Source organism: Cyclopterus lumpus, chromosome 11 (genome assembly GCF_009769545.1).
Source record: "Cyclopterus lumpus isolate fCycLum1 chromosome 11, fCycLum1.pri, whole genome shotgun sequence".
Lineage (NCBI taxonomy): Eukaryota > Metazoa > Chordata > Actinopteri > Perciformes > Cyclopteridae > Cyclopterus > Cyclopterus lumpus.
This window is the reverse complement of record NC_046976.1, coordinates 10,901,507-10,921,053: the sequence shown is the minus strand read 5'-3', so window position 1 is coordinate 10,921,053 and position 19,547 is coordinate 10,901,507. Positions and strand designations below refer to the sequence as shown.

Sequence of the window (19,547 nt, the reverse complement as noted above, 5' to 3'; positions counted from 1 at the left end):
AGAATAATAGGCTGGAAAGTTCAATGTTTGCAAAGACCCATCTACTAATATACACTTTGTTGATCAAGTGTCAAAAAAGACGTATTGAATCTACTTTGATTCAATGTTTTTAGACATTAAAACAAGAACAAAGTGTGTGACTTATTTATTCTGGCACTATATGTAGTTTGCTGTTTTTGCATTCATCCCAAAGCAACAGCCACATATTTAATATTGCTTGTTTTTGTTCATGTGCACATTCATTTAATAATTATTTACTTTAAATGTGAATGCTTTGGATCTCTATAAATATCAACTTTAGTATTTAATGTCTTATAACTACAATGGTTTTAACACACTCTTGTCCACCCGTAAGGTCTTATCATATCAGTTTGTTGTCACTGAGTAGTGAATAGTGCACAATTCTTTATTCCTAAACAGTGTTACATTTTTTTCCTAAACAATTGATCAAATTACCACAAACCATTTTCTACACAGTGAAGGTTTTGAGCCCCCAGAGCCCCCCAAAACCTGTGAAAATAGTTGATGTCCCCTGTGGCTTTAAAAGAGCTCTCCAAGTCTGAGGAAATAATCCAGATATTATTAGAGTTGTCTTGGCTTGGAGACAACATAACAGAAAGCCTACTTTACAAAATGGGGATAAACAGTTTGAAAAACATTTTGTTTTACAGATAAGGAGCATCTAATGCAAAGATACAACTTTAAACCAATTCTTTATTTTTTTCTTATATTTTTCACACGTTGAAAAAACTAAATAAAAAACACCCTAAGACCTTTTCTGTACACACAAAAGATTATTTCTCCGTTTTTATTTTTCACAAATGCGATGTCACACGTGTTGTTGAGCATCTTTCCTTTGCTGAGATAATCAATCCCGCCGACAGGCGCAGGTGGCATATCAATATAAACAGCATCGTTATGACACAGGTGCGCCTAGGGCTGGTCACAATATAAAGCCATGCTAGTTTTATCACACAACACAATACCACACATATCGCAGGTTTGTGCGTCCGTCGGCATGCTGAGTGCAGGAATGACGGCCAGAGCTGCACGCTGCCTCCTCCTCAGCAGGGTCGTGACCTGTGGTGTTGCGAGTTGGGAAATATGCCCAATGGTCGCCGTGGGGTTGTATTCCGGACAGCGAGTCCAAGTGCTCGTTATTGATGGTAATTTAAATGCACAATTACTAGACCAGATCCCGAGGCCCACACCTCACGTTTCAACGCGATAATCACGGCCCATGTTGAAAGCATCTCAGTTGTTGCCTTTTGGCCTTCTTACTCAGACATGTCATCCACTGAGCTGGTTGAAGATGCTCCAGATCTGCGTGTTCCAATTCCTGCCAATACTCAACAACTTCAGACAGACATTGAAGGCACTTCAACCGGCTAGAAGGACACAGGTTGCACTGCATGAGGCAAATTATGGTCCCACCAGATACCGATTCTACAGGATAAGCGAATGACAAAACAGAATAATTCTGCAGTCCTAGTTATGTGAAGTGTGTCCACACATTTTAGAGTGGCCTTTTATTGTTGATCTGTGTGATAACTATGCTGTTTAATCAGCATCTTCATATTCTACAACACAAACAGATTTTTAACAAAGTGCACACAATGAGAGAAACAAGCTTTTTTGTGCGCATAGAGAAAGTAGTAGGTCTTAAAATGTCAACTCATGAAAGATGGGAGCATAAACAAGAGCACAAGTTGCATTTATATTTCTGTTCAGTGTGAATTGCAGAAGAGCTTGGACAACCATGCCTATCCTCGATTTTTTTTACGGTACAAAAGGAAGAAAACATATTATATAACAGGACACCAGAGAAAGTTATGAAATCATTTATTCCCAGCACATGTGGTTGTGTACATCTCCAGCATACGATACTGTGCACATGAGAAGCATCATCATTGACATTAGGCTGTACATTGACAGTGGTCGCCTCTCCCGCCCACAGTCTCTCATTCACACACACGCTCAGTCACACAAGATGATTGGTCAGGCCTTCAGGGGACCAACGCTGCTCACCAGAGTTAGCCTGACTTGGTATCACATCCGCTCTATTACTGAACACAGTTTACTGTGTTGTGGTACTCGTGTCCTTGTAAACACCACAAGAGCTACAGTCCTGGCTCTGGCGCACGGTGAGACAAAACATGGATGCTTTATAGTCTCAACATTCTTTTTTTTTTTTGTCCTCCTTCTTGGCGGGTAAGAAAAGGGTGTGGCTGTAGGACTACTGACTACACATCGAGCTTGAGTTTTGTGATTTCTCAGTGCAGACTTGGTCTCTAACATGGAAAAACAAGGTGTTATACTGAACCAAATTATCCCCCACTCCCTCCTTTCCCCATCTTCCACATGCTCTTTACTAAACAGCAAGCTAAACAGTTTCATCATACCAACAGGAAAAGGTTCATGACAACTACTGACATAATTAAGTTTTCTTTGCAAGAACAAAACATGATACACATGCACACACATTCTGACACTTAGAGGCGTGCAAACTGTATGCACTGCCAGACTTTGTGTATCAAAATTAAAGTGGGTCAACTAAACCAACGGCGACTCTGAGGACCTGTGTGAGATTTCCTGTCACTTTTCAAAGGGCACTCGAAATGACATGACCTGCACTTCCTGTGTTCAGCTACATTAAAAAACAGGAGTTTGAAGATGGATATGGAGCTGCCGAGATGTTCTAGTCTACAGGATAAGACTATTAAAACCAGGCTACTGCTGTGATACATTTCTACCAGCCTGCTGTGTGATGGGTTGTTCCTCGTAGGGCAGATCCTGGAAGGGAGTGTTTATTACCATGTACATGCAGCGCACAAGCAAGGGTTTTATTTTCCTTCAGATCAATTCTATTAATGCGACTAATGACCAAGAACCAATGAGGCTTTTCCTAAATAAAATAAAATAAAAGCCTATCAATCTAAAACCCGTTTGGTCCACATTATAGAAGGTTTTTGGATAGGCGTTAATGCTCTGCATGTCAGTCTGCTATAGAGGTTTGTTCCTCTTTTTCTGCGTATTCTTGGCCAAAATCCCAGAAGGCTAAACCAGTGTTTACAGGCAGCACAGAAAGCCCAGGAGTCAAAGACGAGGTCTTTGTGAGTAAAAGATTGAGCTAAAAAGCCAATATGGCACCAAAAACAAGTAAATTCAACGAGAGCATGAGAAACAGCTGCTCCTTAAATAAAGCATCAACTAAAAACAGTAAAAGCGCAGGCTGAACATGAAGAGAGTGTCATGTCATGTTAACAGACAGAGAGATATGGCAGGAAGTCTAAAATCACATGACTAAGTGACGATAGTTAATCAGTCCGAAAATAATTAATGTTGGTGTCAAAATCCACAAATGATGCAACGTCCACAAATTTAGCTTGGATATTTCAGGGGTCACCAAGATCAGCTGATCAATAAATGGTTTATTAAGCCAACCCCGTCGACAATGTTAAACAAGCCGAGTAAAATGTGGGATTCTCATTTAAGCAGGTTAGTATGTTGAGATCGCATGCTGTTCAGCAGTAAAGGTTATCAAAATACTGGCCTCGTGCTGGTTGAGCGCATTGTGTAAGAAGGTAAATGAGCGATAAGGAAACTCGGCTTTCTTTCCTTCTGCTGCCGGCCAAAACGTCACTCTCCCCTCTATCCTGGAGCCCCCTCCCTCCCCTTATCCACATGGAAACCATATAAAAAGACAAATAATAAAATAATAAAATCAAAATACATACATCATTAGCTTTCCCCTAACACCATATCCTCGCCACCCCCCGTCTCTCCTCTTTTAACTGAACTCCTCCATTAATAGTGTTTTCAATATGAAACAGTGGACACACCCATGTCAGATTCTAACATTTACATGGCTTTAGCGCAGTCTGACTGCTTCCCATCGAGCGAGTGTTCAGAGAGAACGGGAGGAAGTACGAGGAAAGAGTGGAGGCAGGCAGAGGGGGACACAGGGAGGCTAATGCTCCAAAACAGAGGGTGGAGTATTAGTGATGCCATCTGTCCTCCTCACTACTTCAGGATTAGATGGAGTCCTTCGCCCACTTCATCTGGAGAGGAAGACAAGTGTTAAGAACAAAGCAGAACATTAAATTATTGTCAAATAAAAGGATCTACTGAGCCTTGGTGCAGGCCAAACTGAGACTAAAGGCTACTGATGCATTATGAGCTCACCTTTGACAGTGCTGATCAAAAAACAGCTCTCGTCAGGCAAGTTGTAAACCATCTAGAAACAAAACAAACAGTGAAATGTGGCGGATAAACGTATGAATAAATAGTGATTCTATGGTACTTTAGTGACGACAAAAGCAAGTGTGATGCAGTACAGCACAGATGTATATCCCATGCAAATAAGTGAGTTGAGTTGTTGTTCCTGGTCACACGGCGCACAAAATAGTGACGCACATCTTATTTCTTCTTCTGTAAAGAGTCACTGTGTTTCAAACACTGTCCTGCCTTTTACCTTTGCCACTATTACAATTTTTAAGCAGATACCAAATCAATATTTGAGAGTCCAAGATGCGGATTTATTCGCCTATTATATGTCAGCATGTTAAGGACATATGTGTGTTGGACTGGAGAATTAAAACAACAAAAAAAGGAAGGAAATCCATCATATCTTAATAAGTGCAACATTTTGCAGATGTTATTAAATTATTTATTTCTATTTTTGACAGCCCACATAAAATGCAACTCAATAGCTGAGCAAGCAAAGGGCTGGTAAGTATCCATGGTGATGGCTTTTCCTGCTCACAGAAGAGAGTTTTGAGTGTATCCCACAGTTTACCTGTTTAATTATAACATCCCTTAATAAAGAGCCCTCCACAGTTGAGTGTGAAATGTTAAAGTGAAGTGGAGCAGTTGGGCCCGTGTGTGTTTGTGCGCTGGTACCTGGTCACTGAGCAGGATGTGTATGCCGGTCGGACCCTGTCTGTACACCTGGTTGATCGTTCCCAGTGGAAGGCTGCACACACACGCCATCTTGCGGATCAGTTCTGCAGCTGTGAGATCCTCTAGATACAGAGCATGATACACTACACAGAAACAGACCAGAAGAGAGGTTACACACACACACACACACACACACACACACACACACACACACACACACACACACACACACACACACACACACACACACACACACACACACACACACACACACACACACACACACACACACACACACACACACACACACACACACACACACACACACACACACACACACACACACACACACACACACACACACACACACACACACACACACACACACACACACACACACACACACACACACACACACACACACACCGTGTAAACTAGAAGAAATGCTGTGTTCTCCATTTTCATTGGTGGCGTGTGTCTCCAGCAGGGGGCTCTCCTGGGGGGACTCCTGACAGATATACACTGTCAACCTGGGACGCACTGACCTACACACAAACAGAATAATTAATGCAAAGAAACAGACTGGCCTCATTCATAATGATCATACAGAGCCAGCCAGCCAGCGCCCGCCCCGCCCCGCCCCCACCCCACCCGCACCCACCTGGATTTAAGTGCATTGAAGAGTCTGATCCCATCTGCTGGCCCACAAATCTGGACCAGGTCGTCTCGGGTTAGTTTCAATAAATCAGAACCTAGGCAACACGTTGGATATGTCACTTGCAGTGTCGCTGTTACAACGTTACATCCATGTTTCAGTGTGTTCGACGTTGTGTGTGTACCTGAGAAGTGAGAGAAGAGCCGTGTGTAGGAGCTGAAGCGATTCTTCAGCAGCCATTTCTGTGCGTCCTGTATGGAGGCAGTGGGGCTCAACTGCTGCAGAGACAGACAAGGGACGCACACGGTGTCAACACACTTGCACAACTGGATCTAAATGTTACTTTCTGCACTAGTTCAGTCCCAATTTGATATCCTACAATACCATACAGTTGTTATGATATGTTTCTTTAGCCAGTGTCTGATGTAACAATTATTTTTCTATTATTGGTTAAATAATTCAAATGTCAAAATCAACACCGGTCTCAAGTTCTTCATTGAAAAACAGTACATTATTTACCTTTTCCACCAATTCATACAGGTGAGAAGAGTGGAGGCTAACCTCCGAGGTGCCATGGCTACCAGGGTCTGCCTGGTGATTGGGTGAGGACGAGTCACTAGAATACAATAAATGATAATTAAGAAGCGAGACCAATACAAACCTCAGCTTAAAGCCACACACACACCCCCCACACACACACACACGTACCTGTCTGGTACTGAGGAGGTTGTGTAGGTGGACAGCGGGGTGGAGGTGAAGGAGGGAGTAGCTGCCTGGTTGGGGCTGACATAGGCGTCTGGCCACGGGGAGCACTGAGGGGACACACAGATATATAAATACACATTTAATCAGACTCACTGGTTTAATAAACACTGTAGGCCAACTCCCCAACAGAAAAAGGCATAAAGGTGGTGGAAGGTCAAGGGTGGATTGGGAATTTAGCTTTGCACCGTCTCCACCCCACCTAATGTCAAATACATGGCATTAAACCGTCTCCTTCCCAGCAGCTGAGGGTCTACTAGCTTCAGGCTGCAGCCAGGTGTCTACAGGGGGGCAGACTGTGGATGGAGTGATGGGGAGGAGAGGGGAGCAGGGTGCTTACACTGCCTCTCTTGGCCAAGGAGTCGCCACAGTCAGCGGGAAGTGTCCGCTTGCTGGACTTTTTCAGCTCGTGGTCACCCGCATCCTCTATGATGGGTTCAAGCCTCGTCTACATACAGACACACAGCAGAGGTTAGCCAGCCAGCGACCAACACACAAACACAACCAATAACCTGCGGGCAGTCTCAGTGTGGCATACAAGTGTAGACAATTTAAAACTTCAATAATGCTTTTTTCCCACCAATAAAAGCCGTGACAAAACATTGTAATCTATACTTAATGATAAAGACTTAACAGCCCAATCAAAGGAGTAGTGTTTCTGTATAGTTTACCATTTTGCTCTGATTTATTGTGGACGAGGGCCTCCTCTCCTGAAAAAAAGACCACCTTTACTTCTGGTGGAAAAAAACATCAGACTGCCTATTGTTTAGACGGTCCTCTACAAACCAAACCTGATCACGAGACGAGATGCGTCAGGATCAAGGTGGTTTACCACCGTAGCTAAACGAGTAACAGCACTTGGGTAAAACCCTGGTTTGCATCTTAACATTACTGCCAACCACTTTCCAAAGCATACCAGACAACAAACCGAGCAGCCAATCATTTCTGCTCATGTTGCTACAGAGTTAAATATACGTGAGGAGACTTCAAACCTGCTTGAGACAGGTCATCCATCACATCTGTCACTCTGACTGTTATGTCAAGTTGTATCATCATCATCACATTTTGATGCACTGCAGTTCAAGAGCAGATTGCTGTGGTGGTTTATTGATGTGCCTATGAGAAGCTCCCCCATCTAACATCAGCAACAGCATTTTACTTCAAGAGTTATATGCTGTAGGGGGAAAAAATAAAAGAAGGAAAACAATAAGAATAGCAAAAGAATAAAAAAAAAAAAAAAAAAGGGGCATCATTTGAATTTGGTAGCTCCTTTAAAAAGGACTGCTGTTCGGTAGTTTAAAAAAAATATTTGTTTACTTCAATGGATTCATCCAAATAGTTGGTTGGCAGAAAATGAATGGCAATTGTGACAAAGGATAATCATCAGTAATTCGCCATCATGAAAGCAAATGCCAAAAACTAGTTCCAGCTTTTTATATGTGAGGATTTACTTCTTTCCTGTTCTACAACATTTTGAATTGAATATAATTGAGGTTGTTTTATAGCCTAAACAAGCTATTTGAAAACGTCCACCTAGGCGTGGAAAATTTTAAGTCTCAGCCCTACAATGGATGGTAAGAAAAACCTAAAGCATTCATACACGTTTGACAAGATGGTTGGCAGTGATGTAGAGCACCAGTATGGCCCTTTACCCAACACATAGTGGGCTGCTTTGCAGAAATACATTTCACTTACTTGGGTGCATACATTTTAACATGGATAACCACCCAAATGAAAATAAAAAATGGATGCTTGCTAGTACTTTAGCCTAGTTTGTGCTAAAGCCATGTATCTGTAAGGCTCGACAGTCCAGAGCAGCTTCATACTGACCTCTGACAGGATAGTGGTATCATAAGAAGGCTGGTACTTTTCCTTCTCTTGTGGTGAACGTTTCTCCATCTTCTCCCGGTCAGTCTTTTGCTTACGGTCCGCCCCCTTTGGCTAAACAGGAAGCACCGAAGAAGAAGATTTAATTTGCTGTGAGTGACGACGCATGTGGGGGTGTAAAATCTTCCCTCGATGAGAGAATGAGTGTGTACCTTAAAGACTTTGATTTGGCAGGAGGCAGAGTGGAGGTGCTCCGTGTACTCTCCACAGTCTCCCTGGGCGAACGTGTCAAACTGGATCCTGAAGGGGACGCCCTTCTCTCCACCGTGCTTCCTCGGAGTGAACTCTGTGCTGATGCAGTGCACCTGCAGACAGCCGGCCACAAGAGTACGAGTGAGACGAAAATATGTGTTTCATGTGGAAATTCACATGCTCTTCCAACAGATGGCACAAAAGAGACCTCTGTGTGTGTGTGTGTGTGTGTGTGTGTGTGTGGCTTGCTAGAATGAGGGTGTGTGTGTGTGTTACCTGCACAAAAACAGAAGTTCTTTTGTTCATGTCCCACAGGAACTCTGCAGCGTTAAGCTGGGAGGGGTGAGTCTTTGGCTCCACAATGCCCACTGACATGGGGATATCTGTCTCACACATAGACACACAGATATTTGAACTCCAAATCACACACATGGGATGTTTTAAGTAAACATTTCTCGCCAGGCTTCATTACCGATGTCAAGGAGACGGTCGCCAGGGCGATTCCACTTCCAGCCCTCCAGCTGCTGGTGCTCTGTGTACTGCAGCCGGCGGTCATGAAACACCACACGCACTATGCTCTACACACACACACACACACACCATGTTAGGTATAAGGTGTATTTGACGTAAGAAGTAAAAAAAAACAATTCCCTTCCAGCTGTGAGTATCCTCTCACCTTCACCATCTTGTTGTTGAGCTCCGGTAGCTCTTCTGGCTTCCTGTTGTCCAACATACGCACCTCGTAAGACTGGCCTGAGAAAGAGAGAGATCACAAAATCAACACTAAGAAAGATTGTGAGGTGTGAAGAGAGCTACTAAAAAAGTTGACAGGAGTGAATGTAACTATTTAATGACATCCTCAGAAAGGATAGTTTTTGTCTAATTTAGGTGGATTCCATTTGATGTTTTATTGCACATTATATTGTTTGACATTGTATGATTATAAAGACAAATGTTTTAAAGGCCTTTTGTGGCAGACTTCAATTGGAGAGCTTAAGACGAAGATCTAGGTTTTTAGGACGTATTGCTTTCAAGAAAAGCCCCTTTGCACTGTGTGATTTTGGGTTGTCCCAGACAAAAGTTGACAATTGGAGAGAAATCTTGCTCTTGGATTGTACTGCGAGACTGACTTTCACCCGACAGCCCTAAGTTAGCAGTTCCATGTTGCCTTCTTTTCCCACTCCTCCTCTTTTAATAGCTTTTGATGCACACGAGTGCCAGCACTGAGGGCACACCTTGTTTATTGTTTCACCATTTTCAAAATATGAGAGTGCTGCAGAAGGATGACGCATGTGGATGACATCTCTCTTCTTGCATACGTTTTAGTTTCATTCACATTGTGGAACAAGTATTCACTGCACCATCTGATAGCGGTATATTTTGTGTCAACATGGGCCCAAATATACTACAAATGACTACATTCTTTGCACTAAAAAAGGTAAGCGTCATGTTGATAAGCTTTTATTGTGGAAAGGTTTTTATGTGAACACATCAGGTATTTTTTTTCTTCACACCATCTAAATAAGGCTCAACAGTAATGTTGGCACCTTAGAACGACTCCCCACTATATTATATATTTTCCAGTAAAGTGCATCCTGACCTAATGACCATCTTTAAACAGCCCTCTCTGTAATTTGGAAAATCTTTTGCATTAGCAAACAAAACCCCTAAAGTGGCATTTTTCCTGCACTCGCAATTCTGTAGAATTCCATTTGTAAGTATGAATTAAGTAAAATCCTCTAATTCCATAAAAACTTGACTCAATAATTGATAGCTTGTCTTGCAGTACAGTATATAGAGACATACGTTCACATATGTTGCTGCTTTTCATTAAAATGAGGATGTTGCCAGTTTCTCCATTTACGTGAATCCCTTTTCGTGCTGTAAATAAAGTAAATCTCTATTTGTGCCATTAAGTAATGGAGCAATAATTCAGTCAAATTGGTGGTGCTCAACAATAAATTGGAAACAGTATCATTTTACAGTAATTATACTGTATGTGCAATAAATCAATGTGGAAATTATTTATTCATATTAAATGATGGTTGTGTAGCCCCAAAGAAGTGGACTGTGTGACTAGGACCCACACATCAAATAGTCTTTAAGCACGGCTTTAGTAGTCCAAGTTGAGAAATATAAGTCATTCAAGGCTGAGTACAACCAAAACCTTCTTGAGTGCATGTATTGGGAGTGTCACCTTGGTTCAGGTATGTGAGCGTCTCGTCGTGCAGTTTGACAGCAGGCGAGGTGGCGGCGCACAGCACATACTGGAATGGGGGATTTTTGGTCTCACTTTCAGGAGGAAGGCTGGAGTCCTCCTGCTTGAATATCGGCAGAGCCAGCACATCGCTGAGAGAAACAGAAGAAAGAGGAGCGAAACAGAAAGTCAGCATGGATGTGATGCAGTAAAAAAGGCAACAACAAAAAAATCATGAAAGAACGGTAGTTTAAAAATGGTCCACGAATGGCATAATCTGTGCATCTGGCCTCTCAATCGATAACGTTGACAAAAAGTTCTAAGCTTTTATAGAATCTCCAATAAAATCCTGATGGCAACACAATCACTTTGACCTTCCTTAAAAGCAGGTTTTCCCACATCTGTAAAACTACATCAAATTGGTTAGTGCCAACTGTTGCATGCGCCACTTTTGTCATGACAATACTTTACCTCCTCATAGAGCGGAATTATTAAATGGATTGGCTTAATTTAGAAGGAGTGATGAAGGCTCTCCATTGATCAAATGGCTCTCTTATTATATATGCATGAGGCCACAGCGACTAATTAACAAAAACACCCAGAGATAGCCTGAGCTGCTGACACACACCATCTCTCACACTTGGCAGCCACTCTAGACAACCAGCCCGTCCTCAGCTCACCCTGACAAATGCTGCATGAGTGTCAACTGGTGCACAGTGAACTTGAGCATGTGTGTGTGTGTGTGTGTGTGTAGATCTTAGAGGCTGTACAGGAAAGGAGTCCTATGCAGAACATCTAATTAACTGGAAAACGTTTCGTCAAGCCATGATGCTGCTTTAAACCAAGCCAAACGTAAAATAAATGAAATAACATTGTCAATTTCAAGACATTCCTTCAGCACCTCACGAGTCCTTTAAACCGCAGTCTGCATGATTTATTCAGCCTCAAATCACTTGCTGCTGTGTTTTTTCTGCAGAGTTGGTGCCCAGATAGAACCAAGACTGGGTGCCACATCCCTGTGAAACCCCAATTCCCAGGAAAACTACATCTGCTTCCTGAAATTTGAGCTGGTTCCACTAAAACACACTGAGACATTCTGTTCCTACCAGCTGCTGACTCCAAACATGCCCCACAACCCACAGATAGCACTACTCCTGAAGCTACCGCACTCTTTTTTTTCCCTTTCACTAAATCATTTACGTACATGCCACCAATCGAGTATTGGGAAACTTGCAGACCCTCATAAGAGATGGACCTACACTTGCGTCACACACTGATAAATGCTCGCTTAAAGCAGATGGTCGAGGAGGCAGCTGATAAGACACATGCAGGTGCTGGAGGCTTAAATGTCAACACCCCACGTAACCCATTACATAATTTGGTGCATATATACCAAGAGTTACTAATTGAACAGGTGGTTTACAACAATATCCCTTCTTAAACCATTAAACAAAGACAGATACTTGAAACATATCCACACATTATCAATTGGAAATGCTGACGTACAAAAGATGCCACATTTAGGGACAAATGTTGGAATCACCCGAGTGACCAGAAACTCATTTGATCATTGTGACACGGACTGTGTGGCTACTGGAGCTGGTTATTATGTGAAAACTTGAGATAAGACTGTGTTCCAAAACATACCTGTACTGTCAATAGTGATACCAAAACAACCCCTTTTTCAAAACCATAGTTTGGGTAATATAAACAAGAGTGTGAAATTGAACATCTATGAACATTTAAAATGTAATGACAGCTGGACAGACCATGTTGCTGAGGAGGACTGTGTGACTACAGCAGCAACTTAATGGTGAACCGTGTGCTGAGATTGACTCGTTCAATGTTGGAAAATCTGAACAACCATTCTTCAACTCTTGTTTGTGTTATGTCAAGAGTTAGAATTGAATGCTCGTCAGATTGATAGGTTTGTGTATGTATTCTTTGACCTAACATTTCTACACATAAATCAGTAAATCTTTCCGATTCAACAATATTTTTAGGGAAAGGTTAACTGATGCATTATGCATTTTATATAAAGTAGTAGTAGTGTAACTGAACTTTAATAATCATTGATCATAAATCTGAAATACATATCGTCTCCCACCCAATTACTGCAGCAGTAAATTTATTAAAGAAAAATATTCCTTTTATTTCCAGAACGGATGTTTGTGCCACTTCCACCTTAAAGTCAATTACCTCTTTTAGGAGCAACACATACTAACATCAGACCCATCACCTTGTATATAAGGTTACAACCTTTTGTTTCCACACACCATTGATCTTTAGAAACAAAGCCATAGACCAGTTCTAATAGCTGCCAATCTGAGGGGCCAAAACAAGGCATCTCTGAAGACTTTGCCTTGTTTTCTTGACATGTACACAAAGGTGGTCTATTTTTGGCAACACAAACATAACCTGAGCAACAACATGACCTGCATATGATGCATTTGTCCCTCACAGTATAACACGTGTCCTTCCTTTTCTTTGGTGAGGCTGAGGGGATTTAATCTTTGTCCCTGATCGTGGCACCCTGCGATGTCTGCCCTACTCCAAATCCCAAAACAAAGAGAAGCCATCGCACTCAGTATACAAAGGGAACATCACGCACACACAGGCATGAGGGGGACGTAGTGTTAACACTGCTCTCCATCGAACCACTAATGAGTTAGGAAGGTGGGTTTGGCATGTTGACTCCGGACTCTAACCTCATGCTGTAGGCTCCGGCCCCCAGCTCCTGCCCGATGCCGGACAGGCTGGCGTCAAAGTCGTGCACCAGCCCCGACTCTATGGTGGCGTCGTCCATCTTCAGCACCCAGGCCATTGGCCCCAGCTCCTTGTCCTCGGCTTCTACTCGGAGGGCCGCCAGCTTGCTGCTGGTGTGGGACGTCGGCTAACGAGGAAGTGGGCTCTGCAGCTTCTGAGTGACACCGTGAGATGAAAGTTATGCTGCTAGCCCGTTAGCCGCTGCTGGGCGAGCTGGGCAAGCGAATCGGTAGCTTTCCACAGAGACCGGATGCATCGCCATATCTCCACTCGGGGCACGTTTGACAACACGGTGCTCCACTGGGAGATTGTCTGACAGTAACGACACGTTAACGTCCACTCAGTCAGCAAATGGTAGTCGTGACTAAAGGTGCGAGCTGATTATCAGCATGCTAATGTTAGCTAACGACTAGCTAGCTTTACAAAAGGCAGCTTACGCTGAACCCATCCGCCCCGCTGTTACCAGGTCTCCGAGCAGTCTAGTTCACATCAGCACAACGAGATGCAACAACCAGAAAATACGGTTTAGTTCTAGTCCACACGGCTCATCCCACTCCGCGTCCGCACGGCTGTTGCTACCGAGCTATCCGGCTAACTAGCATCAAGTTCTCTTGCTTTGAATCACTCGCGTGACCTAAGAGTCTCCTCTGACGCGCCCTGAACCGTCCCGACCCGCTCTCCTCTTCTCATAGCGATGCTGGAATCACCGCTAAGGCTCCCGCGCCTCGAGACGCAGTCCTTTGACCATCCAAAGTGCAACGGTTGACACAAAACAAGGCATCAACATGGCTCCCTCGGCGTACGGATTGTCGCTCCGTGAAGCCTGCGCCGCTGCCACCGCGAGTCTCCAGGAAGGATGCGGGGGTGGCGCTCAGCCAATCAGTGACCGCGTTCTGTACCCAGCGCAGGGGGATTAGCCAATCAGAAACCTCAGCGCTTCCGTCAGTGTCCAACTGTACTTGCGCCCTGCCTCCCAGAAAGTATGATACATGCATTTCCATTAACTGTAAACAACAAAATAGACTTTGAAAGCAATACTGTAGATATATGGAACACTCATGTAATGAACGTACACGGTGAAAAGGCTCATTGGCCGACACGTAAAAAAAGCAGTAGGCCCACCAACATAGCTATTAATTAACATAGACATATGTTAATGTAAGGTATACGTTAATACATAGCTACTCTCGTAACTATCACCATTTTGGCAATAGGATATAGAATAGAGACATAATCGAGGCCATAAAGTAAATAAACATTTCCCATTTAGGTTCACGAGGTTCGTACCGTGTGTAACTGCTGCCATCGGGTTCCGGGACTCTGAAGTGTTCAGTATAAGGCTGCCAGAACAACATCGTGTCTCACAAACGGCAAAAGCCACAACTCAGGCCAGCACCGAGGAGTCCCAACCAGGAGGTCGTGTCTGTTTCATGTCACGGTTGAAGATACGTTTGCATAAGTCGGTTGCAGGAGTGTTGTCTGGTCAATAATTATCCAACGGTCGGACCCTGGACGTGGTGCGCGGAATTTTTCCGAGGAGGGTACACGCGCTATTTTTGCCCAAGTGGGAAGACCCGCCTCAGGACTTTTAATTACTGCCCCTCTCTGACTTCTCACACAATTCAGGACATGGTTAACACACATTAGTCAGACTTAAGTGTAAAACCCAGTCAAGACCAAACAGAAGTGACCAATATTTGCAGACTGACCCATTTTAGTGTTACATCACATTGTGTTATTGGATTGTTATGCATTAATGGGAAAGTGGAGTTATTTAGTTTCTAAGATAGTTAAAAAGTATTTTTCTATGCTGGGTACTTTATAACCAGACTTTATACACAGTTCTGTATTTTAATTTTAAAGTTATGTATCGAATACTTCTGTGGGCTACAAGTATCCTATAACTATACTTTTGAGGACAGACAGCACATTAGCTGCATGGACATGGCAATCAGGAGGTGATTGAATGCTGGTGCTGTATCCGAGATCCTCTTCAGCGTCTTCTCAATTTACAGCTTTGAGAACAGAGGCATGCATGAAATTCAGCACCGGTTTCAGCAGGAGCGATGTTGCATAAGACATTAACGTCATGTCATTCCTAACATACACCGATATTAGTTGAATGTTTGGGTTTAGTTGGGAAAACAAGGAATTTTAACAGGTTTAAGAGATCGTGATGGGAATATTTTTTACTATTTCTGAAATTGTATGGACAAAGTTATTAATTTTGTAAAGCAATAATGAAAATCCTGAATTCAATCAAAGTGCTCTTGTAAAGCCTTAGCACAGGTTATATACATGAGTTATGAGCAGTTTAACCAAAGAGGCATTTTCCTTGTCAGTTTCATTTGAATGGTTTTTCGATGCCCGGAGGAAAAAGTATGGGATTTTGTGTTTTACAAGAACACATAAAAACCAGAGAAGAGTAACTCCAAACAAGGACAGAGGTATTATACAGTGTCAATCTTTTCTAGAGTAACTAATCCTACTTATTTTAAATTTCAGGATCTCTTGGTTAAAGCTAAAGCTGGATCTTTAGAATATATACTGTAAAAATAAAATAAACTGAATTGAATACTGAAGAGGGTTCATCCCTGATCCTGGGTCAGTAAAACAAAGAAAAATTGTTTACAACCAAAATTATTTCCAGCCACCCTTCACCACAGGATTCGTTTCCACTGCTAAAAAATAGAAGAAAAAGAGCTCATCATGATCTGTACAAGTTCTTTATTTTAATGTAAGCACAGCTTTGTAAATGCACGGAGGAAACACAACAGTGAAAACTAGAATGTTACAAGAGGAAGGAAAGAAAGACACGATGAAGAGGAGAAGAGAGAAGGGTGACATGACGATTGGTTTTCAGAGCTGTAAATAATACATTTCTACAAATTTCTCAGCAGAGAAAAAATAAGTGTGAGAGAGAGAGACTACGGCTAGCGCAACAGAGAGAGAGAAAATAAAAACAAGGATGGGCACATGAACTCTCCTAAATGACAGTTATGGGATATTCCATTTTAATATCATATATAGATACATATCCACTATGTGATAATGAGCCATGTCCTGTCATACTTCATGTAGTAAGCAGCACGCACCCATCTTCCTCCCCATGTTGCCCATAAGTGGAGTGAACCAAGATGAACTGGGAGAAACGGAGGACACCATGAATTCTTCTGAAAGGGGCGGACATTGTTCACATTAATTTAAAACCCCTGTCACACTATTATGACTGTCAATCAAACTCCAATAAAACATATCTTTTTTAAATTTAGTCTCATGCATAGCCAAGCACAAAACACCTCCTACACTTTGGAATCAACCCATGTACTGTCTTCACTATGAGCAGGCGTGACCCACTGTGACTCGCGGTAGTGCTGGGAGCGGTTGGTTGGTCGTACCTTTTAGGCTAATCAGCACCTTTTTGAAAGTGAGAAAGTGTGTTTTTATGTGTGTGTGTGTGAGAGAGAGAAAACACCAGACTTTAAAAACTGCGGTAAAACCTAATCGCGTAAGATAAATCCAATCCAAAGTCACAATGTAAATTTACATTCCTGTCTACCTGGCCCCAGTTACTCACTGTTCAAAAAAGACACAAGACGGCACCATTCGTTCGTCTCAGCCCTGTTCCATAAACCGTACCCCCTTAAAATGAGAACCATGCAAACGCATTTCTTGTTGACATCAAGATGTTATGCAGAGGAGAGACTGTAGTGTTCGGGATAGAGACATTTCATACCTCATCCTTGAGTGATTAGTGACAAACCTGGGTGTGACTGAATGTGTGCTTTCGATTATATTTAAGGGTTCAGCTCCGTCTGAGATCAGGGTGGATCCTCAGCGATGGTAGGAAGAACTACACCACAATATCTTGTAGTGGGGCAGCAAATGTATGGGGACGGTGTGTACCTGTGTGTGTGTGTGTGTGTGTGTGTCAATCTGCTGGCCAGAGTGCAGCAAACGTGTGGTTGTAAACAGTTCTCTCCGGTGTAAGTGTTAGGATGTCTGTTTTGTTCTCGGCCTGTGTGGGGTGAGTTCATGAACTGATGAACTGATGTTTATGTTAGGTGGGCAGAGCTGGAGTTCTGTGGGAGTGCGCTGTGTCTCCTATAGGCCCTCAGACGGAGGTTCACTGCCGCTCGAGCCAGACTGGGCGCGCTTGATGTACAGATTCAACAGCTTCAGCTGCGGACAGGAAAACAGACCATTTATTATGTGTTCAAAACCGATTTCAACTTGCCGTGTAAAGACATAAGAAGCTTGCATGGCCACACAAATGAGAAACTACACATTTTAAGCAGACTGGCTTGTGCTTAGTGCTTGTTTCAAATGCTGATAGGTCCGGTTACCTTGCTGCCGGAGAGTTGGTTGAGGTGCGGTTTGAGGTCCTCTCCGATAACTGCATAAATGGCCACCAAGCAGAACACACTGGCTTTCCTTACACTGCTCTCAGAGTTGTCGTAACCCTGTTCAAACCGACACAATAGATTACAAACCTGCAGGACACTTTGTTCAAAACAAAGGAGTCATGTATGAATTTGTGGGGGGGTGTTTGAGGACAGGAGGTGCATTAGTTTTACCAACATAAAAACAACAAATACTATACGTTTATACTATACTATACTATTATACTTCTAATCATGCTGGATCATGACTTTCTGTCTGTATGTGTGCTACCTGTATGAGTCCTGGTACGATCTCAGGCAAGAGGCTCATCAGGCCCTCGCGGGGAACCCTCTCCACTACTTTGGTCTGCATCTTGATGGCAGCCAGGTCGATGGGGTAGTCGGCTGACTGGATAATGGGACACAACACCTTGACACACTGGTCTGGACTGATGGACAAGGCCAACATGGCTGCCGTCTCCTCTGCTGCTCGTACCACCTGCAGGAACACACACAAAGCTCATCAGTGCTACGGCGGTCAACGAATAGTCTTAATTCAAATATATATTTGAACATTAAAACAACAACAACAACAATACCAATAACAACAACAACAGCTATTAAAATCTGAAAATCAATATTTGACTGTAAAAAGAAAATCAATTCATAATCATGTGGCAGATGTTTTTATCCTGTTAAACACGTTGATTATTCATTTATAAGCTAAAGAATAACTTTTGCACCATCTCTTCCGCTCCCTGAAGTCCTCATGATAAAAAAAACGTACCTCCTTGTGGGGGTCTTTGTGAGCCTCCAGGGCCTTCATGATGGTGAGCTCTGCGTAGTTTTTGAACCTCCATGGCTGCTTGCTGAGAATCTCTCTCAGCACCCGCAGAGCTAGCGTTCGGATCACATGCTGGGAGAATTTCAAGGATGTTAGTTTAAAAGAAAGAAGTTTGCCGTGGCCTATTTGCACAGTGTTACCACAGAAAGGAAGCCTGTGTGTGTACCTCTCTGTCTCCCATTGTTTCTAGCAGGAGCAGCAGGATGGTCTTGAAATGTTCGTCCCACACCTGCAGGGTGTTCTCGCGAATCAGCTTCAGCAGGTCGCGCAGCGCTGTCTTCCTCTCCTCAATGCGCTCGTTGTGATTAGACAGTTCTTTCAGCAACTCGGCCACTAGCTCCGATTGGTCCAGGCTGCTGTCTGTTACAATAGACAAGAAAAAAACAAAACATGGGACAATTATTGTATGATTTGTTTTGAGTGGTGCAGTGTGTGTCTGTATTGTTCTGTCAGAATGTATTTGTGTACCATGAGTGAGATGCTCAGAGTCGTCCATGCTGGTGTCTTTGCGGCTGTGTTTGAAGGGAGAGTCTGAGAAGTGCTCGCGGGCCCCTCGGGGGCTGGAGGAGAGCAGGGGGGTGTTGAGGAGAGACGTCTTGTTGTCCAGAGCCATGCGGCCTCCATCCACAAAGTCTGACAGTCTGCCGTCTGTCCCGCTGTCCCCCTGCAGAGATCAAATCAAAAAAAGTCATCCAACATCGTCACTGTAGTCAAAAAATTATTAGCTTTCTCGATTGCTGCACATAAAGGGAGGCAGCACCGACAAGAAATATTCAGAAAGTTGAATCAGTAAAAAACATTACAGTCAGTACAGCCAAAATGGCAGCATTTACGTTATGTTGAATTCATGTCTGCTATCACAGAATCCTGTATTTGGTCGGATTTGCTTTCATGGCACATACAAACTGAAACAGACTGTGACCCAGCTTCCCAGGCTCTGTCGAGTTGTTTAGTCTGCAC

General features: G+C 43.1%; 2 protein-coding genes across 25 annotated transcripts in view; both read right to left on the bottom strand.

The window, feature by feature from the left end:
• Window positions 1-1,825: 1,825 nt before the first annotated feature.
• On the bottom strand, window positions 1,826-14,927 carry ubp1 (upstream binding protein 1). Of its 4 annotated transcripts, none has more exons than XM_034544613.1 (17): window positions 14,649-14,927; window positions 10,596-10,747; window positions 9,075-9,151; window positions 8,871-8,976; window positions 8,675-8,781; window positions 8,359-8,511; window positions 8,150-8,260; window positions 6,991-7,029; window positions 6,660-6,767; window positions 6,266-6,369; window positions 6,077-6,173; window positions 5,742-5,835; window positions 5,564-5,654; window positions 5,329-5,447; window positions 4,903-5,045; window positions 4,186-4,237; window positions 1,826-4,061 (listed from the first exon to the last, which is right to left on the bottom strand). In XM_034544613.1, the coding sequence occupies exons 1-17, from the start codon at window positions 14,714-14,716 to the stop codon at window positions 4,024-4,026; spliced, it is 1,659 nt and encodes a 552-aa protein (XP_034400504.1). In that variant the 5' UTR covers window positions 14,717-14,927; the 3' UTR covers window positions 1,826-4,023. The 4 variants fall into 4 exon arrangements, with proteins under 4 accessions (XP_034400504.1, XP_034400502.1, XP_034400503.1 ...); XM_034544611.1 differs by lacking the exon at window positions 14,649-14,927 and adding an exon at window positions 13,304-14,303; XM_034544612.1 differs by lacking the exons at window positions 6,991-7,029; window positions 14,649-14,927 and adding an exon at window positions 13,304-14,236.
• A 1,144-nt stretch (window positions 14,928-16,071) lies between these two features.
• clasp2 (cytoplasmic linker associated protein 2) overlaps window positions 16,072-19,547 on the bottom strand; it is a 55,309-nt gene continuing 51,833 nt past the window's right edge. For all 21 annotated transcript variants that reach the window (XM_034544590.1, XM_034544589.1, XM_034544593.1 and 18 more), the window contains 6 exons: window positions 19,056-19,251; window positions 18,754-18,947; window positions 18,531-18,659; window positions 18,036-18,242; window positions 17,708-17,824; window positions 16,072-17,543 (listed from right to left, as the gene is read on the bottom strand). In XM_034544590.1, coding sequence (XP_034400481.1) covers window positions 17,466-17,543; window positions 17,708-17,824; window positions 18,036-18,242; window positions 18,531-18,659; window positions 18,754-18,947; window positions 19,056-19,251 — 921 coding nt within the window. In that variant the 3' untranslated portion in view covers window positions 16,072-17,465. The remainder of the gene's footprint in view (window positions 17,544-17,707; window positions 17,825-18,035; window positions 18,243-18,530; window positions 18,660-18,753; window positions 18,948-19,055; window positions 19,252-19,547) is intronic.